The 26,006-nt window shown below is 43.1% G+C and overlaps 1 protein-coding gene across 5 annotated transcripts in view; it reads left to right on the forward strand.

Moving 5' to 3' along the window:
• The window catches only part of SAMD11 (sterile alpha motif domain containing 11), a 223,479-nt gene that overhangs the window by 152,840 nt on the left and 44,633 nt on the right, over window positions 1-26,006 (forward strand). For all 5 annotated transcript variants that reach the window (XM_075328973.1, XM_075328971.1, XM_075328972.1 and 2 more), the window contains exon 6: window positions 14,683-14,775. In XM_075328973.1, the coding sequence (XP_075185088.1) occupies window positions 14,683-14,775 (93 nt within the window). The remainder of the gene's footprint in view (window positions 1-14,682; window positions 14,776-26,006) is intronic.

A 26,006-nucleotide genomic window follows, 5' to 3' on the forward strand; every position in this document is an offset into this window, starting at 1 on the left:
CTAGTGGACCCCCATTAGTGACCCACAGGTATTGCTGGTAGGTGGGTAATGGATCCCCATTAGTGACCCACATGTGTTGCTGGTAGGTGGGTAGTGGACCCCCATTATTATACACATGCGGTAGCTGACAGTGTTGTCGTTTCTTGCTCAGGTTTGATTGTCAGCTCTTCATCATGATGAGGTGTTGTCTGATGGGCAGCTCTTATCTGTGTGCAATCAGCGTGACAGGAATTCCGGATTCACCTGGCTCCTGCGCAGGCAGCTGCACGGCAAAACCGTGAAAACCTCAGCTCACCGCACACAAGAAAGTGAAGCTGAGACACCCTGACAGGGAGGGGGGAACATTGGCTGTGAAAAATTAAGACGCAGTGTGTGGTTAAAGGAGACAGTCACAGCAGGAAGGGCGAAAAGCCGAATATAGCGAGGGCTGAGGAAAGGATGTCTGTGGTGCGTGCACCCATAAAGTTTCTGTAAGACAAAGTCATTGAGACTAGGTGGTGTGTGGCGAGCCAGTCAGTCATAATAAGACGTTTCCAAGATCTTGTAAGATTAGACGGTTGCAGCCGATGACCTGGGCCTCCATGATGGGCCGACAGCAGATGTGCGTGGGGAGCCGTTTTGTGGTTTGCACATCTTTCATGGTGTTGCTTCTGAGGACGGAACATTCTCAGGACTTGTCATCGTGCCTCTTTGAAGCCCTCTTCAGGTTGGTAACTGAATGATAAGTTGTCTGTGGAGCTCTATGGCCGGCTCGTCGCTGCTCCGCTCTTGACCTTTTTTTCTTGCCCCCTTGCCACGCGTCGTCTTCCAATCCACCTGGGATGAGCTGTGCTGTCAGCCCTGCAGCTGTCCAGAAATGACAGAGTGCAAAGCAAACCCGAGAGGGGTATATTCTTACCTTCCACAGACAACGTCTTCCGCTCCTCATGCGTGACGGCCACCACATCCTTCTATTCCCCACAAACCTCACCTGCTTTCCAAATTTCTCACCCTTTAATATTAGGACAATGTTCATAAAGTGATTAGGTTTAGCAGTCGTCTCTCGATCGAGTGATGGACCTTTCTAAAATAAAGGGAAAAAAATAAAAAAAAAATAAATATATATATACATATACATGTGTGATTTTGCACAAAACGCACGTGAAATTACGTACAAGCGATATGAAGAAGAGAAATATTTATTGTAGCCAAAAATGGACACATTATATAAATATATTAAATATTATATTATTATTATATATACATACACATATATATTTTTTTTTTTTTTATTATTTGCATTTCTAGTCACACTGTCCTGAATGGATGTGTTTGGCAATGTCCTGTATGGCTAATGCCACCAATCATGGTCTACGGATGGAGTGTTTCATATTGATGGCCTCCCCATACTGTTCTCCATCGTGCCGTTACTCTCTGAAGGCTTATCCACATGGCCGCATCTCAATTATCTATGTGTCTTCTGTTCCCATACCCTAAATGAAGAGCCCCACATATGATGGTTGAGGTCATGAACCCTGGATTTTCGTCGGAAACTGCGCCAACGATCCATCAAAGAAATGCGTAATGTGATTGAGCCCTAAGGGTAATGTAACCTTTGTCACCATATGGGCTGGGACTAGTGTAGGTCACAAATCTTATGGCGGAGGCATATTAATTGTCCATATAATGTACGTTTCATTTGGAGGTTCTCTGAACAGGACACAGTAGGGATCATGGAGGCTGCCACTTTGTTGACTGCCTGGGTTTTAAATAGTGACTAAATTCAAGAAGTTTTTTTCATATTTGGCAGGCGCTTTAATTGCCTGCAGAATGTGGGGGTCTGGGTCCTGAGACCCCCGAACAGTCATAGAACCACCCTGAGCGCGCACATAGAGATCTGTGCTTTCTAGAAAATCCTTACTCCGCTCAGGGTGGTGCTGTGCACTGTTTGGGGGTCTTGGAGTCAGGACCACCACTGATGTAAGTTCCTGCCAAAAATGGAAAAACTTAATGAAAGTTTAGTTACTCTTTAAAAGAATTTGCCACTATGTTAAATTTGTTAAACAATCCTCAGGAAAGGTCATCGATATTGGATCAGTGAGGGTCCAACACCCGCATCCCCCCAAAAGCAGAGGCCAGATAAAAGTATGGAGGGGAACAACAGCGCCACCACACTAGTTAGTGGCTACTCCTGGTACTGCAGGCCAGCTCCTATTACTATAGCTGAGTCCAGCACCGATCCATTTATATGACCGATATATATATAACTCCTCTTTACGTATATGCTCCAAATCTGACTTCAGCTGTGAACTCCATCCGTTCGTACTGCGACTTGTACCCTACCCATTCCTTCCCCACAAAATGTGAAATCTGATCTGAAACATTTAGTGTACAACTAACCAGTATGGCTCCAACCATGAGTAAGATATTTAGTGATCAGTTGTAAACAGTGAATGGAGCTGTGCTGCAGTTCTCCTAACGGCCACAGCGCGGGGAATGGAGCTGTGCTGCAGTTCTCCTAACGACCACAGCGCGGGGAGTGGAGCTGTGTTGTTCCAGCTCCGTTCACCTGCGGTGACCAATCACCGCACAATTTTGAAACAAAATCATGTGTTTAGTGACCACCGCAGATGGCTGGAGTTGTCACGTGGGGCTAGCGGACCCATATGATCTCTCTCCCTAAAGGGTGCTTTACACACTGCGATATCTGTAACGATATATCGTCGAGGTCACGTCGTTAGTGACGCACATCCGGCACCGTTACTGACATCGCAGCTTGTAACACAAATGAGCGACGATCAACGAGCACAATAACGTGAAAAATCGTTGCTCGTTGACACGTCGTTCATTTCCTTAATATCGCTGCTGCTGCAGGTACGATGTTGTTTGTCGTTCCTGCGGCAGTACACATCGCTATGTGTGACACCGCAGGAACGACGAACATCTCCTTACCTGCGTCCTCCGGCAATGAGGAAAGAAGGAGGTAGGCGGGATGTTTACGTCCCGCTCATCTCCGCCACTCTGCTTCTATTGGACGGCTGCCGTGTGACGTCGCTGTGACCCCGCACAACCCGCCTCCTTAGAAATGAGGCGGTTCGCCGGCCAGAGCGACGTCTCAGAGCAGGTATGTCCGTGTAACGCTGCCATAGCGATAATGTTCGCAACGGCAGCAATCACACAATATCGCATCTACAACGAGGTAGGGTGCTATCGCGCTCGACATTGCTAGCATCGGCTAGCGATGTCGCAGCGCGTAAAGCTCCCTTAAGGCCATGTTCAGATGTTCAGTATTTTCCATCAGTATTTGCAAGCCAATATTAGAAGTGAATGAATCAGAGGAGAAACACTGGCACCACTTTTGCATTTTTCACCTTCTCCCGATTTTGGCTACAAATACTGATGTGACCAAATACTGAAGGTGTGAACATGGCCTAATGGAAGAAAATCATAAATAGATACTAGACAATATTATCTAATTATCCTCCCTCTTAAGAAAGGTCCATCTTTTTGTCTTGGCAGTGTTTGAATGTGATGGATCTGCAGTACCGAACACAACCCATGGACAACTCTGGTGCTGTTTCTTAGGGAAAAAAAAAAAATCTTAAAGAGGACCAACCACCAGGATATTCTTATATAAACTAAAGCCAGTGCTATACTGGCGCTATCAGGCTGATTCTATACATACCTTTAGTTGTGCGATCGGATGTATAGTTTCTGAAATAGAGGCAAGTAAAGTTTGCGAAATGCACTGTTATTTAATGGCGGCTGCTACAGAATATCTAATAGTTGGGTTGGGTTTTGCTAGTTATTCCCAGCCCTGTCTTCTGCCTGTGCTTCCTCCCCCTGTCTCTGTTATTACAGGTGGAGGAAAGAGGGAGGAAGGATAAGCAGTAGAAAGGGACAGGAATAACTAGCAAACCTGACCCATCTATTAGATATTCTGTTGCACCTATCAATCAAGTAACAGTGCATTTCACAAACTTTACTTGCCTGTATTTCAGAAACTATACATCCGATCTCACAACTAAAGGTATGTATAGAATCAGCATGATAGCACCAGTATAGCACTGGCTTTAGTTTATATAGGAAATCCTGGTGGTTGGTTCCCTTTAAATAATCAATAGCAAAATTGGGTACAGAAACGATGATTTTCTTCCTGTCCAGGAAACGACTCCCTTTCCTAAAGGCGTAAACCACATGGGTCCATCCACAAAATGTAAGCGGGAACCTTGCTTTTATATTTTTTTTTACCAAGTCGATACCCATTGGTAACACAATCAGGGCACATTACTGCCGCGAGAGCCCGTCTTGGGGATTAGCATGGATTTATGTTGCGCGAGCAAAAAAAATCTTTCATGCTTGGTTCAGCCGCTCCTGACGGTAATGAATTACGGAGACTGTCGTCGGACTGGCGGGAGCGTCATTACATGACATTAGACAATTCGGAATTTTGTACGGATGTAGTAATTATCCCGTCAGTAACGACTCCGCTCTCCGAAATCCTCCCTATTAGCCACGTTCATTATTCCTTCCACATACAATTTCTGTTTGGCTTTTTTATTTTTTCCTGTCTCCTTCAATTCCCGTATCCTTTTTCATTTTTTTTTTTCCCTCTTGATCTAAACCTCCGCCGCCTCTCCCCTTCCTCTCGCTGCCTGCTTCTTTTTACAACCGTGTTTCCTTTCCTTCTGCTCTCTATGGAGCTCTCTGTGCTATTAAGGAGCAACCTGCAGGGCAAACACAGCTGCGGGAGCAAGCATTAGAAGGCGGCAGCCGCACATCGTGCCTGTGCCCGGCTAATGAGGCAGCACTTAACCACACTGACTTTAGAGAGCTGTGCCACTGAGCCCATCACCGCGTTAAGCGCCCCAAAGTGCGAAACGCCAGAGCTTGGCATGAGCCACAGATCAGTGGGGCCACCGCGTCTCCTGTCCGCGACACATCTGACGGCACCGACTTCTTAATTCCTTTCTCTTATTCCCTTAATCTGTCATCTTCATCAGGCTGGGGAAGTGGCAGCCAGCAAACCAGGGCTGCCGCACAATCAATCTCCACATTACAGCTGACAGAATGGTGCTAATAACTTATTGATCTAATGTTTGCCGGGCCCCACCGGGGCTGAAGAGCCGCCACTGATTGGCTCCAAGAGCCGAGACTCTGCCCAGAGCGAAGGGGAAAGCTTTCAAACTGTCTTCTTCGTGAGGACCAGAGAAGCGGAGAGAGGAGGGGGTGGAAAGGAACGCGTAGAAGAAGGCGACAGCGTAAGTGGAGGAGAGGAAAAAAATAATAATAATTGTAGGGATGGGGCACAGGGGACTTGACCTGGGCGAGGTGCAAAATAAGACGACAAAAAAATGGCAGAAAAAATAGGCAAAAAATAACCGAAAGGGCTTGTCCAGGCGTGTGATATTGATGACCCCCAAAAATGGCAGAAAACCTAGGTACGTGATGGTGCATGGCGAAAGGACTTGTGTAGGGATCAGAAAACCTAGTTACGTGATGGTGCACGGAGGAAGGACCCGTCTAGGGATGTTAGGGAGTGTAGGGATCAGAAAACCTAGGTACGTGACCTGCACAGGGGAAGGACCCGTCTAAGGATATTAGGGAGTGTAGGGATCAGAAAACCTAGTTACGTGATGGTGCATGGCGAAAGGACTTGTGTAGGGATCAGAAAACCTAGTTACGTGATGGTGCAAGGCAAAAGGATCCGACTAGGGATGTTAGGGAGCACAGGGATCAGAAAACCTAGTTACGTGATGGTGCAATGCGAAAGGATCCGTCTAGGAATGTTAGTTTGTGCAGGGATCAGAAAACCTATGTACGTGACGTGCACAGGGGAAGTACCCGTCTAGGGATGTTAGGTAGTATAGGGATCAGAAAACCTAGTTACGTGATGGTGCACAGAGGAAGGACCCGTCTAGGGATGTTAGGGAGTACAGGGATCAGAAAACCTACGTATGTGGTGGTGCACGGGGGAAGGACCTGTCTAGGGCTGTTAGGGTGTGCAGGGATCAGAAAACCTAGGTACGTGATGGTGTACAGGAGAAGGACCCCTCTAGGGATGTTAGGGAGTGTAGGGATCAGAAAACCCAGGTACGTGATGGTGCACGGGGGAAGGACCCATCTAGGGATGTTAGGGAGTGCAGGGATCAGAAAACCTAGGTAGGTGACGGTGTACAGGAGAAGGACCTGTCTAGGGATGTTAGGGAGTGCAGGGATTAGACTTAGGTGAGTATTAGGAGGTGACCCCACTTCCCTCACTATTGCCAGGGCCTTCTGTTGTACTTCTCCCTTGGTCGTCACTTTGTGTTGCGCTGCTCGCCGGGTGTCCTCTCGCACCCTGTCTGACAGCTATTGATTGCTGTCTCTCCAGGACTTACAGCATACACATGCACACTCGGCACAGCTGAGCATGCATGTGTTTTCAACTTGGACAGTTGAATATTCAACTTCCAAGTACGTGTAATAGAAGCACTCGATATTCAGTGAGATCAAACCCAATCTAAGCAGAAAATAAATTAAAAGGGCCCGTCCAGGCTTGTACTATTGATGACCCAAAAAATGGTAGAAAACCAAGGCAAAAAATAACATATATGGCTTGTCCACGCCTATGATATTGATGTTCTACGGACAAGCCATCAATATCAGATTGGTGTAAATCCGGCACCCTGACAAATTGCCTTTGCTGGCGGCCAAGCATGAATGGAACCAGAACAGACAAAGCGTCATTCGCTGTGTTGTGGCCGTCCGGAGAACTGCAGATCCGCTCTCTTCAGTTTAAATCCGGTCACCAAAATGGTCATAGAAAGCGTGGTCATAAAATGTTGGCGCCCTATTGGTTATATCTACACTATGGAATTCAGATCTTGTGGGGGGGAGGGTACAAATAAAGAAACATTGATTTAGGGTTGTGGGGAGCAATTGCAATAGGAATCGTTGCAGTTCGCAGGCAAAATCAGATGAGTAATATATAAAGGTTGTATACAGACTGACATGTCTTATGCAATTATACACCACTATTAGAATTGTGATCATCACTGTCCCCATTGGGGTTCACAATCTAATTCCCTATCAGTATTGTCTTTGGAGTGTGGGAGGAAACCGGAGAGCTTGGAGGAAACCCACACAAACACAGGGAGAACATACAAACTCGTCCTTGGTGGGATTTGAACCCAGGACCCCAGCGCTGCAAAGCAACAGTGCGGCCAACTGAGCCAACGTGCGGCCAACTGAGCCAACGTGCGGCCAACTGAGCCAACGTGCGGCCAACTGAGCCAACGTGCGGCCAACTGAGCCAACGTGCGGCCAACTGAGCCAACGTGCGGCCAACTGAGCCAACGTGCGGCCAACTGAGCCAACGTGCGGCCAACTGAGCCAACGTGCGGCCAACTGAGCCAACGTGCGGCCAACTGAGCCAACGCGCGGCCAACTGAGCCAACGCGCGGCCAACTGAGCCAACGCGCGGCCAACTGAGCCAACGCGCGGCCAACTGAGCCAACGCGCGGCCAACTGAGCCAACGTGCAAACCACTGAGTCACAGTGCTCCCCGGATTTTACATTTTTGTTTTGATGCTTAGAGTAGGAATATCACTAATTTGTTTTATAAGGTTTCCACTAATAATAATACAAAATAAAATCTCAGCTGCCACATAAATTACCTTTTGAACGGCAAGAACCAATTTTCACCATTTTAAAACCCATCTTCGGAGCAGCTATATCCCTTGGAGAAGTTTATCCCTAATTGAACGCGTTCCCATATCTGCAATCTGTGCACCAACCTTTGGCTTATCTCGCAGGCAGCCATAAGGCTTACGCAGTAACAAACACCGAGCGGAGCTGCACGACAGCTTCTGGTAGGGTTCAGTGTAAGCATTATTCATCTGTGGATGGCACGCAGCGCTCGCGGGTGAGGAAAACGCAGAAGGAAACAATGGATCGAATGAAGCTCACTTCGATTTTTCGGATTGTTACATTGTGCATTTCCATCTTAAAAATATATATATTTGACAAATACGGTATCTCTTTACATTATGAAACCCATTTTTTTGTCGGGGGTGTTTTTTTGGGAAACGGCAGTGATGAGCATTGTGACCACCGTTATAGCTCCTTTCCAAAAATCTGATATGGGATTAGGACATAATTAGGCAAATCTATCATTAATACATGAATTTTGGATGGTAGCTCCTGTGGTTGGCACCAAAAAATAGTAGAATAGAGCTCTCCCACTTATTGATCCAAGGCTCAAGGTGAAGCGTTGTGGTCGTCTTATCTACGTGTCGTGAAATCAGATGGATTGACATCATGGATGACATTCTTCGGTGTCCATATCCATTTACTTCATTTCCCCATCGGCGACATTTCTATTCTGCTGTAACGTGAGTAAATGCGATCTATCAGCTGCCCTCTAAGCCTACGTTGCCAGCCAAAGCCTCTCGAACATACTCATGTGGCAATGCAAGGGCCAAATCCGTAAATCATTGTAGAGATCTGGGACAGTGCTTGTGCCGGCTGAGCCAGAGCCTACCCCTATCCCACACACATCTGCTCCACTGCAAGCCAATAAACACAAGCTGTTAGGAGACCATCTCCTGAGCACAGAAAGGGAAAGTGTGCACATCAAGGTGTGTCGAGCTCTTATATAGCAGGGCCATGTATCCAAAATTACTTGTACGCTGCGCAAACGTTAGTTAACCCATCTGTAAACCTGTAGTGTACATTCGTGGGTGATCCACCTGTTCTTATTGAGATTACAGGGTGCTTTCGGTAATATTTTTATCCAGACCACCATTTTTGAGGCTTTGAAGATCTCGTTTGGTCATGTGGTCACTCCTGTGTAGACATAGAAGCAAACAACAAAAATCCTTGTGTCCCCCTCTACTCCTTCTGAATTGTGTGGTACCCCTATCTGTGTAGTGTAGTAGTATTACACGAAGGTTGGAACCCCCACATAACTCACATTTACCTGCAAACTCTGCAAGGCTTCAGGTGTCCATGCACCTGTCATGAGTGTATCGTATCCGCATGTTATTTTTAGGGGATCTGGGATCAGGAAGTCTCAACTCTTAATTGATCGCAGGTCCTCTGGGGAGCCTACTTGACTGTTATCTTGTATTGGAGTGGATTTACTTATATTTGATGCTGAAGGGGTTAAGGATGCTTTCCCTTCTGGCTGACAATTACTCATAGACTTAATGACAACTGCAGCATCTTATCATCACACCCTTCCCTATATTTACCCACTCCTGGCTTCACTCCATGCCTGTAAGGCCCTGTGCCCACGGGAGAAAATACCTGCGGATTTTGCCGCGGAAATCCTGCAGATTTTCTAGATTTTCCAGATAAATCCGGAGGTGTGCGCAAGTACAAACACTCCCCATGTTATCCTATGGGATTTGAGGAGTGCTGTTTTAATGCTGCAGAATCTGCACCTGCGGAAAATGTTGCGTATTTCCCGCAGCCGCAAAGAATTGCATGTCAGTTCATGCGGATTTTCTGCCTTTCCTCTATGTAGATACGGGGGGGGATCCTCAGGAATAACGCTTGAATTCCGCACGTTTTCCGCAGGTTTAACGCAACAATACTGTCTGAAATCCGCAATAACAGATAGCTGTGGATTCTGGGCAGCTGCTGCGTGAACCTGCAGAAAATTCCGCAGGTACATTTTCTCGTGGGCACAGGGCCTTATAGTTCTTCTATAATAACCACTTTTAAGGAGCCTGTCTCTGGAGAAGCTGAGGTGTTTGTTGCAGCTGTGAAGTTTCCTGCTGGTAAAGCTTTGCAGTGCTACTTGTGTATTTCCCCACCTGTTTTTCTTGCCTTCATGTTGTTTTATTGTAGTAGTGAGACTAGTGTCTTGCTGGCCTTCACACTAGTCAGGGTGTGTTCAGGTTCAAGAAGAGCCTGGGCATGTGACGGCGCACGGGGGAAGGACCCATCTAGGGTTGTTATGGAGTGCAGGGATGGGACTCAGGTGAGTGTTAGGAGGTGACCCCGCTTTCCTCTCGCTATCGCCAGGACCTACCATTGTACTTTCTCCCTGGTCTTCCCTTTGTGTTGCGTCACTCACCAGGTGTCCTCTTGCTCCCGGCATGACAGCACCTTTTTAGATTGCTGTCTCTCCAGGACTTATGCATGGTACACTTGAAAGAGCTGAGCGTGCATGTGTTTTCAACTTGGACAGTTGCATATCTCACTTCCAGGTACATCTACTAGAAGTATCTGATCTTCAGTGAGATCAAGCTCAATATTTTCCTAGCCTACAAAAATCATCTCTCAGGAGATAGGTGTGAGGCCCTCGTACAAATACGATGGTTGGCTGGTCCCGCTGTCAAGCATCTAGTGAGCATGACAAGTTTTAAGATGAAACTTGGTCATACCTGACAATTTTGGCAAGATCAGCTGGCTCTGTTTCAAGAGATGCTATCGAGAAAGAGAACAATCTTGTGGTTGGAGTTACAATTCCCAATTCTTTTTTGTCCTATGTAAATAAGACAACCGGCGGTGGCTTCCTCCTCTGCCCATTGAAACCTCATGAACGCTTGGCCAACAGAAAACCCTCAATTCACATTAGACGACTAATGTCGGCTGAACCTGTCTATATTGATAGGTTCGGCCAATGGTTTAATGTGTACAGGGGTCTTGGACAATCGATTACACAGATTTGCAAGGGTAAAATTGTACTAAAAAACACTGACTCCATAGGCTTCCAAAAGAATAGAATTCCATGGAGTTCCAAAAGGAATTCCTTCCATACGTTTTCTCAAGATGGTGCTCTACTGTATCGCAGTGATGTTCCTCGGCTGATAGAAAACTTTTACATTGAGAACAATGTGAGCGAGTGGAGACTATTGATTCATCGAAAAGGAAAAAAAAAAGTCTGAAAGCTGCGACTGCACAATGGCAGTGACTATGCTTCAGTGCCTGTAGGGCGTTCTGGGCACTTGAAGGAACGCAATAAGAATTTAGACTTTATTCTCAAGAAACTTAACTACGAGGAACAAGGACGGTCAATTTGTGGTGACCTGAAAGTTTTCTCTTTGTGCCTTGGGCAGCAAGAATGATATATGACGTCCCCCATACTTTTTTGTGTGACTGGGACAGCTGGGATAGGACTCCTCACTAGAGCCAAAAAAGTTGGCCAACAAGAACATCTGTGCAACCTGGACTCAAGAATATAGTTTTGGAAAGTTTAGTTGATCCCAGTAAGGTTCTCCTGCCACCACCACACATTAAGCTTTCACTGATGAAGCCATTTGCGAAGCCTCTACCAAAAGGAGACTTTTCAGTAACAACAAAGATCCAAAATTTAAGTCCATCGTGGAGAACATGGTGAAATGTCTCAAAGCCTTGGGTTGTGATGAAATTGAAGATACATTTTTTTACATTCCCATTTGGATGACTTACCTGAAAACCTTGGAGCTGTTGGTGAAGAGCAAGGAGAAAGATTTCACCAGGATATCGAAGAGCTGGAACATGAACATGATGAGGGACGACTGATGGAGGCTTCACAGAGAAAATCCGCAACCTTCTATAAGAGGAAGGAGTACAAGGGAAAAGAAAGAGGCGCAAGAATGAATTTCCAATAAAGTTGTACAATCAATGTTCAACAAATATATACATATACAGTATATATATATATAAAAAAAAAGTGTGTGTGTATATGTGTATGTATGTATGTATGTATGTATGTATATATATATATATATATATATATATATATATATATATATATATATATATATATATAAAATGGGTGTTGTGTGTGTATGTATATATGTGTATATATAATATATACTATCTAATAATTATTATAATATAATGTATTATATAATATATATTTATATAATGTGTCCATTTTTGGCTACAATAAATATTTCTCTTCTTCATATCGCTTGTACGTAATTTCACGTGTGTTTTGTACAAAATCCATATGTGATGGTTAAACATAGAAGTGTTTTTGTTTTTTTGTTCACAAAATTTTGCATACATGTGTTATTGGGGGAGATAAGGATACGTTTTGTCCAATTTAGACTTTCAATCCTTTTGTTCTCCCTAAGGCAAGCCTCCGACAGTCATGTCTCTTGAGGGCACACCGGAGCGATTGGTTGAGCGAGTGCTCCTGTGAATGGCCGATTCAGCCAGTTTGTCTGTTGGCTGAACGATTGGCTGCAGCGTTGTTTGGCTGACAGATATCTTCTTTGTATGGAGCAGTAGGGAGGGATGGCCAGCAGCTATATTGTGTGTATGACCAGACCACTTTAACCACCAAAGACATCAGATTCCTCCATATTGAGCTAGATCTGCCAATGGTCTGCAGATGAATATCTTGTGTATATGGTACAGTTACATATATCAGTCTCCATCCAATGTAGGTCAATGGACTTGGCTTGTGACTGTGGCTTTGTTTTCTGTGTCTTCGCTCACAGTGTCTACTTTATGATACCCCCTGTTCCCACTGACGCCATTCTTATATGTGTGGGCTGGAAATTATTACCGTTCTTCACAATTGTACTGTGTCTCGGACAGATAAGACCCGGTGAGGAGCTTGTGCGTTATTTTTTCTTCTAGAATTAGAGGCATTTATCGCGAGCCGTGTGACATTGCAAGAATATCTCGCAGACATTGCTCAGATTAATGGCATATTTTATAGCGGCAGGACCTGCGGCCGTATTGTGCTGGTGGCGAGCGGTCTGTGTTTGTCGGGAGCCGGATACTGTGCCTGTGTGTGGGTAGCTTCTGGCTCCGTTTCCAAAGCCTGTAGGTTCCTGCCCTTCCTTGTCTGTAACGTTCCTGGCAGGAGCGCACGCTGAAGGTTGAATGGCGATCTGCCAGTGTTTGTGTTTGCAGAATTCGTGACCGAGCACACCGTCTGTGACTTTATACAAACTTTGCCTGTGCTTGTTTGTCTGCCCTTTATGCCGCAACAGAACTTTTATGAGACGCAGGCTGTAGACACGGCCAAATATAGATGATCTTTTTTGCTAATGATACTAGTTGTTGACTTGCGAATAGTAAACTTCAATATGGTGCTAATCCAAAAAAGTACTGTGTCCAAAAATGACCAAAAGAGTATTGTTTTGCTGTTAATTTTTATTTGCATACTTTATTTTCCAGAGGAGCATTGCATGCCTTATAAGCCTCCTCACCCAGGCATGCTAGGCATGTCACTCTCTTGTCCACCATGAATTTCACCCTTCTACTTGCATATTTATTTAATTTCTCAGAGGAGCATTGCATGGCTTATAAGCCTCCTCACCCAGACATGCTAGGCATGTCACTCACTTGTCCACCATGAATTTCACCCTTTTACTTGCATATTTATTTAATGTCTCAGAGGAACATTGCATGGCTCATAAGCCTCCTGAATCAGACATACTAGATATGTCATTCTCTTGTCCACTATGGATTTCACCCTTCTACTGGCATACTTAATTTTCCAGAGAAACATTGCATGGCTCATAAGCCTCCTGAATCACATACTAGATATGTCATTCTCTTGTCCACCATGGATTTCACCCCTCTACTTGCATATTTATTTAATTTCTCAGAGGAGCATTGCATGGCTCATAAGCCTCCTCACCCAGTCATGTTAAACATGTCACTCTCTTGTCCACCATGGATTTCACCCTTCTATTTGCATATTTATTTAATTTCCAGAAGGAGCATTGCATGGCTTATAAGCCTCCTCACCCATGCATGCCAGAAATGTCACCATTTATCCACCATGGATTTCACCCTTCTACTTGCATGTTTAATTTCCTAGAGGAGCATTGCATGGCTTATAAGCCTCCTCACCCAGGCATGCTAGACATATCACTCTCTCCACAAAGAGAAACATTAACCCTTGGAGTCAAATGACCCAAAAACAGCACAATTGACACAAATTTTTCCATTTTGGGGGATAAAAAACCAGCAAAACACCAAGACGCAGGAAGACGTCCTAATTGGAGAGCGCGTGCCCCGCTCATGCACAGCGAGCCCTCTCTCCTCCGGTGGCGTGTTCCTATAAGATGCTGCATCTCTTCTGTAACGAGCCCTTGATAGATGAGAATTTGAAGCTTCCAATGACAGCCTGCCTCTTCCTTCCTGCCGAGTGCAGCAGTATCAGGCTCCCAGCCTCCCCCCAGCCACATAATAGGAGGGTATTGATTGGAAATCTGTGCAGGGGGACGCTGTAATTGTATATTAGATATTTGCGTTGGCTCGCAGCGCTTCACTAATGCAAAAGAGTCTGACGTTTCCGTAACATCCGCGAGTGGAAGAGACAGGCAGGCAGAGGAGGCGAGACCGTTGCAAAGGCAGCGAGACAGCCGAGCAGAGAGGCAGGCAGTGCTTGGCTGTGGTGGAAGCGTTTTGGAGAAGAGGCTGAGCAGACTCTCACGCTTCTTTGTAGGGTTTGGAAACACACAGGGGACAGATGATGAATCTCAGTAAGAATAACTTGCATTTAATATCTTTATGGCTCCAAATCATTTCATTGCGCACAGCCTGGTGCACCACCCGGGGGGCAGCGGAAATCACTGTGGGTTCCCCCGGTAATGGCTTGATCGTATATTGCCTTATTTTTTATTTTTTTTTTGCTTATTTCCTCGGTTTCTTAACCCCTTTGAGTCCCATCCATGTATAATCTATTCCAGTTGTGCATATTCTTTATTTTGCTGATCCCTTTTTTTTTTCTCTTTTTTTCCATTTTTATTCTTCCAGATGACTTTTTAGGCAAGAAGCGAGAATGCTCTCCCAACAGTAACAGCGAGTGCCCACTGGAAAGCAAGAAAGCCAGAAGCGAATCTCCGAAGGGTAAGTGGCACCCCGTGCGTTTCCTTAAAGCTTGATTGCAAGTGGGGTGGGGTGGGGGGGCTAGAAGGCGGGGTGGGGATTGAGGGGGGGTCCGTATAGCTTGCGGAGGGGCGGGGATGGAGGGAGGGAGAGTTGTCAAGGTGATTGTGTTTGTGGAGTGTCAAAGTGTAACAGAGGAGGAGGAGAAAGGGCTATGGAGTGGATAAAGATGCCTCATTAGCCCACCCTTTCATAGCTATCGGGGGACATCACTCCTCTGTGCCCTAATGATTTGCTCCGCATGCAGATGGGTGTTAATGAGGCGGCTAAAACTTTACATGATGTCAGCCCAGACATTAAGCCGTGATCCAATCCATTCCGAGCTGCCAACGAGAGACGGGATGAGGAAGCGCAGCGTCAGCCGGAGCAGCTCTTGGCAGCTGCTGTGGCGCTCTGAATGTCTATGGGACGAATTCTCAAAAGCGCTTGCAACCCCGAAATCTTACTGTAACCCTTAGTATTGATTCATCCAGAATTTTCTTTAGACCCAGACTAGATTGCAGTTTGATTATATTATATATATTATTATCATTATTATTATTATAAAAATATATATTTTTTTATAATAATAATAATAATAATATATAATTATATATATATATATATATATATATATATATTTATATATAATATATATATATGTGTGTGTGTGTGTATATATGTATGTATATATGCATGTATATATATAATAAATATTTGATATTTAAAAAAAAATATATATTATATATATATATATATATATATATATATATATATATATATATATATATATATATATATATATATATATATATAAAATATAAATATATGTGTGTATATATATATATATATATATATATATATATATATATATATATATATATATATATACACGCACACATATAAATATATATAGATTTTTAATAGTAATAATAATAATAAAAATATATATATTTATTATTATTATTATTATTATTATTATTATTATTATTGTTTTTACTTTTATCCAGTTAGTTTCTTACTGTTTTGCAAATAGTTTGACATGAACTTTTTGAGACTCACGACTCCACTTTTGAATGTTCTTTTAATCTTCACTTGTTTATTATATAAATTTCACAAATACTAAATACTTTGTTTAGTTTGAAATGCAACAATGTATCCTCTCCCTGGGGTTTATGTCTCACGACTCCAGATTATCACGTCTGAATTGATTATTTGGTTGTTTCTTTTACTCTTCACTTGTTTTTTATACATAATGTACAAATCCTTTATATTTAGATACATTGTTGCATTTCTAGAAAGTATCATGTCCTCGGAGTTTATGTTGTCAGGAAGGAGAGAACTTTTTACATTTGATGTTTGCTGTAGTTTATACTCTACCTGTACTAATAGGATAATATCTGATTGTATCTGGTTCCAAAAGTAATCTCCAGTTACTCCTTAAAGGGAATCTAAGAAAAATCTTAGATTCTATCTTTCTAATGTGAACAGGTGCAAACTGAACACAGTAACAAAAAGGAGACAATTGCACTCTCACCAGGTTTTTGCTCCTCCATCTGTACAGACAGAGACCCTGATTCCAGCGATGTGTCACTTACTCAGCTGTTTGCTGTTATGTTGATAAAATCACTGTTTTCTCTGCTGCAGATCTAGCAGTTATCCAGAGCTCATGAATATGCTGGACTATACCTGCAGCACGCCAAGTAGTCCTGTAATAATGATCTTCTGCTGATTAAACAGTGATTTTATAAAAACGATGCTAAGCAGCCCAGTAAGTGACACATCGCTGGAATCAGGATCTCTGCTCCTACGTTACACTGCTCTCAGATTAGGTTGCAAAAACCTGGTGACAGATTCACCTTTAACATATTGGGAGTTATCTTCAAAATGCTGTGGATAATTATGCCTCAAACTGCTGTGTATTGTGTTACCGCAGCATTATATCAACTTTTATCATTTAGAATTTGTATTTGTTAATCTGGCGTTTGGTTCAGTTTTCTCAGGTTTTGAGTGTTTCTGACAAGAACTGCATCTTCTGCAGCATCAAAAACTGCCAAAAACTGTCTGCACCATTTAAAGGTGCTGTTAGACCCTATTGACATATTATGGCTCCTTTTTTTAAAGGGGTTGTTTCTCCACATAGGAAAAAAAAGTTATTCCCTAGCCATAGGCTAGCAGATAAACATATCTGATCATTTGGGGTATGACCACCAGTACCATCAACGATCCAGTATTGACTATAGTACTTTGCCCAACTATTGCACTGCAGGCATTCGGTTATTTATGCCAGTCCCATAGACAATGAAGGGACCGAAGGCGCACATGCTCAGCCATCATTCTATTAACTATTGGACTGCACTCTGCTATTTCTACCAGTCCCATAGACAAGGCGTTAAGCGGCGGTGCACATGCTCAGCCCATATTCCATTGACTATCGGACTTTGCTTGCCTATTGCAGTGCAGCACTTTACTATTTCTGCCAGTCCCACAGACAATGAATGGAGCAGAAGCGCACATGCTCAGCCTCCATTCCATTGACTATTAGGCTGCACTCAGCAATTTCTGCAAGTCCTATAAACAATGAATTAAGTGAACGTGTGCATACTCAGCCTCCATTTTATTGACTATGGTACTATGCTCAGGTATTACACTGCAAGCATTCGGCTATTTCTGCCTGTCCCATAGACAATTAATGTAGCGGGGGCTCACAAGCTCTCAGCCCCCATTCCATTGATTATAGTACTTTGCTCAGCTATGGCACTGAAAGCACTCATCTACTTCTGCCAATCCCATAGACCATAAATGGAGCAGAAGCACTCAAGCTCAGCCTCCATTCCAATGACTATTGGATTTGCCCGGCTATTGCAGTGCAGCACTCAGCTATCTCTGCCAGTCCCATAGACAATGAATAAAGCGTAGGTGCACATTCTCAGCCACCATTCATTTCCATTGACTATTGGACTTTCCTCAGCTATTACACTGAAAGCACTCTATTTCTGCCAGTCCTATAGGCAATGACTGGAGCAGAGGCACACAAGCTCAGCCTCCATTCCATCAATTATGGTACTTTGCTCAGCTATTGCACTACAAGCATTCGGTTATTTCTTCCAGTCCCGTAGACAATGAATAGAGCATATGCGCACATTCTCAGCCCCATTCCATTGACTATTGGATTTTGTTCGGCTATTACACTGCAAGCAGTCTGCTATTTTGCCAGTCCCATAGACAATGAATGGAACATAGGTGCACATTCTCAGCCCCATTCCAGTGACTATTGGACTTTGCTTGGCTATTGCACTGAAAGCACTCTATTTCTACCAGTCCCATAGACAATGAATGGAGTGGCTGTACACAAGCTCATCCCCAATTACATTTGACTATAGTACTTTGCTCGGCTATTGCAGTGCAGCACTTGGCTATTTCTGCCAGTCCCATAGACTATGTATTAAGCAGAGGTGCACATTCTCAGGCTCCATTCCATTGACTATTGGACTGCAGTTAGCAATTTCTGACAGTTCCATAAAAAATGAATGGAGCATAGGCCGAGCATGCACACTTACGCTCCATTTATGGTGGGGGCTGTACTTGGGGTCCTAGCTGCTGGACCCTCCACAACCAGAAAACTATCCCCTACTCTGTGTTGGGAATAACCTGTTTGGCCTGTTTGTTTGGGTTTTTTTTTCTGGGGAAGGATAAACTGGATACAAGGCATGACAGTAGTGTGAACAGAGCCTTATAAGAGACAAGCGAGGAATTGTGGAACTACAAGTATCATGATTTCTCTATTAAAGGGGTTGTGACGTAAATAACACTTATCACTTATACTATGGGTAGGAGGTAAAAGTATGACCACTAAGGGGTGAGACCAAAGGGGGACTCCCAGCAATCACAATAGTGATCCCAATGTCCACTGATTGAATGAGCATACCGGACTCAAGGTTTGTGGATCAGTTGTGCGCATGCGTGGCCATAGACGGTGAGCGGAGCAGGGATCGCGCATGCGCACGCCATTCATACCAATTCCTGTCTATAACAGTTATGTATTTTTTTATTTATTTATTTTTTTATGCATTTCTTCTTGAACTTCGGCGTTGGGATTTGAGGACACGCGGTCACCTACGACCTCACAGCGGATAATTACACTGCGCTCAGAGCAGGGGTAATAAAAAAAAAAAAAAAATGTGGAAGAAAAAATAAAAAAAAACCATAGCAATTAATTCTCTGAGCTTCTGTTCACGCTCCCAAACAATATTAATCAGAAATAATTAGTGTTTTTATTTTCGGAGCCTGTGCAGATTCTTTCCTTTGTATTGAGGTCTCCTTGAATCATTCTCATTAGAAGACAGCTCTGGCACAATGAACCCGGTTGGAGGCCTTAAAAAAAAACAACAAAAAACAAAACACTCTGCGACGTTAACCCCTTCAGTGCCGGGCCGTTATCGGGTGGCTTAGTCTTCAGATAATATTAGAGGGTCATGAATGACGGCGCCGGGGGTTTCGGTATAACGGAAAATTGGGTTCCATCTCCTCTGTTTGATCATTTCCACCTTCCTATATTAGTCTTTAAAAAGTTTCATTACTATTAGGTACAGATATAGCCCGGTCCAGGTGAAAATTTCATTTTTTTTTTTTTTAGTCTATTACTATATATATATTTTTTAATATATATATACATATAAATAAATATATATATATATATATATATATATATATATATATATATATATATATATATATATAAAAATATATATAAATATAATTATTATTTTTTTTTTTATTTTAACTGGCCAGATAGTAAGAACTGATAATAGAAAAAAAAAATGCAAAAAAGTTTGGCTCCAGCGGGAAACGTCTAGGTGTGCTTTGTGTTCCTTTTTTTACATTTTTTCATTTGGGGGGGGGGAGGGAAATAATGTTTTGGGGATTTTTTTTGTTTTCTTTTCCTTACCTTAATTGCTATTCTATAATCTCCCCCCCCCCCCCCCCTCCCGGAGAGGTTTCCGGCACTCGGCACCATTGTAAGATGAGTAGTTTGTCTGTCCCGTCCACTCTATGACCCAATCAACCTTTCCAGCTGCCGGGAAGACGCAGTGCACCCGCTAATTGGCTAGAGCGTCTCCGTCAGTCACCAGATAATTATCGTTCTTGCGAGTCAGAGGGGAAGGAAGACAGACGGACAGATGCTGCTGTCTACTCCATCCATCCCCTTTCTGGTGCCTTTTCGGAGATTTGGCTGGATCAATGTCCAGTCTTTGGCCATATTAGCCGGTAATGACCGGAGCAGACACAGGAAAGCTGCGCTGAGCACGGTATTAGGGGGAGCTGAGGGCATTTAAAGCTCCAGATCAGATTTTGTCTGGGCACTTGGTAATTAGAGACCCATGTCTTGGCGTTTTCTCTTTTTTTTTTTTTTTTTTTCCTCCTCTAATCCAAAAGCATGAGCAGATTATGGTGTCAACCTGTGTATTACAAGGCGCATCGTGCATCCCTGGATCAGAAATCGTGTAATCTGCCCAAATAACATCTAATGACCAATCACCTGTGGCTGGAGAATCTGTGTATAGTGTGTTTCCAAATACTGATCACTGCTCTCATCCATGGTGGATATGTCATGTCACAATGAAGTAAACAAAAATATTTTTTTTGTAAAATCCTTGTTACAAATCAGTAAAACAACCAGGTTTAAAAAAAAAAGTAAAAAAATAAATAATAACTATATATATATATATATATATATATATATATTATTTAAGCAAGCATTGTTGACCTTAGGGAGATCAACATATCCACTGCGGAGACACCATCACGTGTTTCTCAACGCAGTGATTCTAGAGCATTGCCCCCTGGGAAGTATGCAAATAAGAAAGCCGCGGAGACACCATCACGTGTTTCTCAACGCTGGCAGGAAACTAGCCAGGTCTTTCACCGGGAAGGAACAACCACGGGAAGGGCAATCTCCAGTCAAGGAGACCACCTATACCAAACATGGTATCCATCCACAGACAGCCGTTTCGGGGTATTTGCCCCTCATCAGTGTGGAGTAGGAATCTGGCTAGTTGGGGCAATGCCTAGTATAAGACTACTTAAGCAAGCATTGTTGACCTTAGGGAGATCAACATATCCACTGCGGAGACACCATCACGTGTTTCTCAACGCAGTGATTCTAGAGCATTGCCCGTTGGATATGTTGATCTCCCTAAGGTCAACAATGCTTGCTTAAGTAGTCTTATACTAGGCATTGCCCCCACTAGCCAGATTCCTACTCCACACTGATGAGGGGCAAATACCCCGAAACGGCTGTCTGTGGATGGATACCATGTTTGGTATAGGTGGTCTCCTTGACTGGAGATTGCCCTTCCCGTGGTTGTTCCTTCCCAGTGAAAGACCTGGCTAGTTTCCTGCCAGCGTTGAGAAACACGTGATGGTGTCTCCGCGGCTTTCTTATTTGTATATATATATTATAATATAATATTTATTTTTTTTTTTTTTGAGGGTGGAGGGGGAGGGAATCTTTATAACTTGGTTGTCCAACATCTTTTTAATATATATAATGGCCCTTCGTTTTCATTGAGGAGCTGGTCCAGTGACTTCTCAATCCCCACCTCATGTGCATTATTGCTAGTGGTCCGAGTGCAGGAGAGACTTCAATAACCCTTGAATGTGTCATCAGGCAGACATCTATTGTTTATATCCAGGTTTTTATGTCAAATGTATTTTTTTTTAAATTAATAAGATGTTTGTTTATTATATATCACTATTTAAAAAAAAAAAAAAAAAGTTGTAATTCTCACACTGGCCACTAGGTCTAATACTAGACTCACACTTCCTGTTTTTTGTGTCTGTTTTTTTTCTAATCCTTGTGGGCTATAGGCTGCTGACTTGTATAGAAGGGTTTTCTAGACCTGCCCTTTTCCGGGCATAGATCATTATAGGAAGCAGGAGCCCAGTATTTGGCTTAGTCCTCAGTGTTGTAATTTCAACATTTGACTATGTTTGTTTTTTAAACTAAAGATAGTCCTATCAAACTATATATATATATATAGTTTGATAGGACTATCTTTAGTTTAAAAAACAAACATAGTCAAATGTTGAAATTACAACACTGAGGACTAAGCCAAATACTGGGCTCCTGCTTCCTATAATGATCTATGCCCGGAAAAGGGCAGGTCTAGAAAACCCTTCTATACAAGTCAGCAGCCTATAGCCCACAAGGATTAGAAAAAAAACAGACACAAAAAACAGGAAGTGTGAGTCTAGTATTAGACCTAGTGGCCAGTGTGAGAATTACAACTTTTTTTTTTTTTTTTTTTTTTAAATAGTGATATATAATAAACAAACATCTTATTAATATATATATATATATATATATATATATATATATATATATATATATATATATATATATATATATATATATATATAATATTGCTAAGACTCTTTAGTTTTAAAAAAGTGGTCAGATATTGAAATTATCACACTGGGGACTAAGCCAAATACTAGGCCCCTACTTTTCTTATTGACATGCTCTGATCTGGGCATAGATCATTATAGGAAGTAGGAGTCTAGTATTTGGGTTAGTCCCCAGTGTGAAAATGTCAACATTTTGATTTATTTTTTTAATTTAAACTAAAGATAGTCCTATCAAACAAATCTAATATATAAAGCTCAGTGTATGTATGTATGTGTATGTATGTCCGCTAAAGGAATCCGCACCGTCACCTTTACAATCACGAAATTTTGCACAGACGCCCCATGTGACCCAGGGAACGTCATAGACTATGTTTTGACAGGAAAATGTAACCCCGCGCTTTACAGTTCCACTCAAAAAAAACGTCTCCATTTAACTGAATGGAGGTGGGAGCTAAAGGTCATTAATAGCAACTGTCAGTGGTTGCCATAACAAAATGGTAATATGATGTCAGTGGTGAGACGGATAGAGACAGCCCTGGAAAGAGACAGCCCTGGAAAGAGACAGCCCTGGAAAGAGACAGCCCTGGAAAGAGACAGCCCTGGAAAGAGACAGCCCTGGAAAGAGACAGCCGGGCACAGAGACAGACCTGGAACGAGACAGCCCTGGAAAGAGACAGCCCTGGAAAGAGACAGCCGGGCACAGAGACAGACCTGGAACGAGACTGACAGACAGAGAGAGACAGACACAGAAAGGGAGAGACACAGAGATAGAGAGAGACAGACAGACACAGAGAAAGGGAGAGACACAGAGATAGAGAGACAGACAGACACAGAGAAAGGGAGAGACACAGAGATAGAGAGAGAGACAGACAGACACAGAGAAAGGGAGAGACACAGAGATAGAGAGACAGACAGACACAGAGAAAGGGAGAGACACAGAGATAGAGAGAGAGAGAGAGAGAGACAGACAGAGAAAGGGAGAGACACAGAGATAGAGAGAGAGACAGACACAGAGAAAGGGAGAGACACAGAGATAGAGAGAGACAGACAGACACAGAGAAAGGGAGAGACAGAGATAGAGAGAGAAACGGAGAGACACAGAGATAGAGAGACAGACAGACACAGAGAAAGGGAGAGACACAGAGATAGAGAGACAGACAGACACAGAGAAAGGGAGAGACACAGATAGAGAGAGAGACAGACAGAGAAAGGGAGAGACACAGAGATAGAGAGAGACAGACAGAAACTGATACAGAGACAGACAGAAACTCGGAGAGACAGTTACTATCCCGGGTAACGCCTGGGTACTACAACTAGTATATAATATATTTATAATAAGACTATCTTTAGTTTAAAAAAAAAAAAAGTCAGATGTTGCAATTTTTACGTTGGGGACTAAGCCAAATACTAGACTCCTACTTCTTATAATGATCTATGCGCCCAGACATAGATCATTAAAGGAAGTAGGAGTCTAGTATTTGGCTTAGTCCAAAGTGTAAAAATGTCACCGTTTTGATTTATTTTTATTATTTTTTATTTATCTTTTAAATATTCATTTAGCACATAAACCTGATTTAAAAAAACCCAGTTAATTTCCCCTTTAAAGCATTTCCCTGGCCAGCGGTCTCCGTCTCTTCTGTGCACTGCGGAGAGTTCATCTCTGAAGGCAAGTTGACCAAAAATTGTCCCTTCTTCTTTGTGGTTGATTTCCTCTGTGAGGCTCGGCATCCGCAGATCGCTTTATAAAGGCAATGAACATTGTGTCCTTCAGCCTCGCTCGCTTCTATTCATTGCACAGGCCTTGCAGAAGGTTTTACACCCACAAAAGCATTTTCCTCTTTTTCGAGGATAGTCGTCGTCGTCGTCTCATCTGTTTGTGTGTTTTTCGTGCCCTGGAAGCGTCACGCTGCCGTCTTTATGAATGTAATTGCGTTTTCGTTCCCCCAAGGCTGGCTCTGCCTATTTCCAGAAAGGTCAGTGAGTCGTGCGTGTGCAGGTGACGGCATACTATAAATATAGGCACAGGGGCGTCTGGAGACACGTTTTTGATTAGTCTGTGTACCCAGGTGTGCATCTACATTGCGAGGTGCAGGTGTGAAGCTCGGGAATATTGTGTTATGTCCTATATCAGCGCTGGACCTATTATTATTAATTACATTTTAGGAGCCAGTTAGACCAAACCTGGAGCCTGTTTGATTCTATTTTAGCAACCAGACAATAAAAAAACTTCTATAGACATCAGATAAAAGGGGGAAAATAAGAACCAAAAAAATAGGCTTCCCCAACACATTTTTAAGCTTGAGATTAATGAAGAAGCTCTCAAAAATTCTCAGGTGTGTCCTACAGTTATGTTGATGCAACCAATGTGTTTGTAATAAAAGGATATGCTCAAATTTGGGAGTTATGCCCTATTCGTGGGGTTTCGGATAACTTTCTGATTATTAAGGGTCCAGCCGCTGGGACTCCAAAGATCCTGAGATCTGAGGCTCCCAAAAACCTTGTGTGGATGGAGTTAGGGGACTACCGGAAATGGGCTTCGGTCGTATGCTCTTTGGCACTCCCATGAGAAGGAGTTGAGCGTCCAGGTACATGATCGACCACCAGTGTTCTCCGCTCTCAGGATCGGTGGGGGTCCCAGCAATTGGGAGGTTGTCTCCTATCCCCCAGATAGGAGATTACTTCCAAACTTGAGGCATGCTTCGAGAAAATAGCAGCTGAAACTTGGTTACTGTAGCCAACAACTGCACTCTCATATACGAGGTCCATTATAGTCAATGGGGTTGTCTCATGAGAGACACTTATGGCATATTCGCAGGACCCACCCCTAACTCCAGAATGGGGGTCTTGTTCTGTTCAAGTCAAGTTCGACCACCAGTGAGAGGAGAAGTGGCTGCACAATAGATCTAGAGTGCCAGCGCATGCGCAGCCACCTCAACTGCTCCCGGGTGGTCAGATGCTGGATCAAAACAAAGGATCGAAGGGCCCCCATTCTGGAGAAATAAGGTGAGACACTGATCTACTAGACAACTGACTGCAGCAGGATCCTCTCCCCATGCCCTGTCTTCACCAAAGGGAAATGATTGTTAAGCTCCAACTCCTTATTAATTTCTCAGCCAAAAGTTTGAAAAAGATCAGAAGCAGATTATCCCGTTTCCTCCGCAGGATTTTTTTTTACCCGACTATTTGATCAGTAATCTGCAGAAAATCCAACCAGAAAATGTCTAGGTTTACTGTCCCTTGTAGCAAAAAGTCGGTTGCATTCTGCAATGCTAAAGCATGCAAACACTGAATACAAGAATATAGACATGCATTACAGCTTATAGAAATCTAGGAGGAATCGAGATATTTAGCAGACAAAAATGGCCATTTCTATATCTGCCCAGTAGCCACGTCAAGGCATATTTCGTTACTGGGACCCTACACTGAACTGAAGCCTCTTTTTGGGATACAACCCTCCATGTGTATGGGCAAGTAGGAACCTGCTACTGAAGAATAAAATCACTTGTGACTAATGAGAGAGGCTTCAGTTTAGTGTAGGTTCCCAGTATACGAGATATGCCTTGACATGGCTACTGGGCAGATATTGAAATGACCATTTTTTATGCTAAATATCTATTTTTTTTCCTAGATTTCTATAAGTCGTAATGCATATCTATATTCTTGCATTTATTATTTGCATGCTTTAGCATTACAGAGTGCAACTGTCTTTTTTGCTATTATATGTCTTGTTCAGTTTTGGGAGTGCCATCAGTCTTTTTGTCTAGATTATAATGTCCCTTTTAAGCACAGACTTGTTACCTTGA

Source organism: Anomaloglossus baeobatrachus, chromosome 11 (genome assembly GCF_048569485.1).
Source record: "Anomaloglossus baeobatrachus isolate aAnoBae1 chromosome 11, aAnoBae1.hap1, whole genome shotgun sequence".
NCBI lineage: Eukaryota > Metazoa > Chordata > Amphibia > Anura > Aromobatidae > Anomaloglossus > Anomaloglossus baeobatrachus.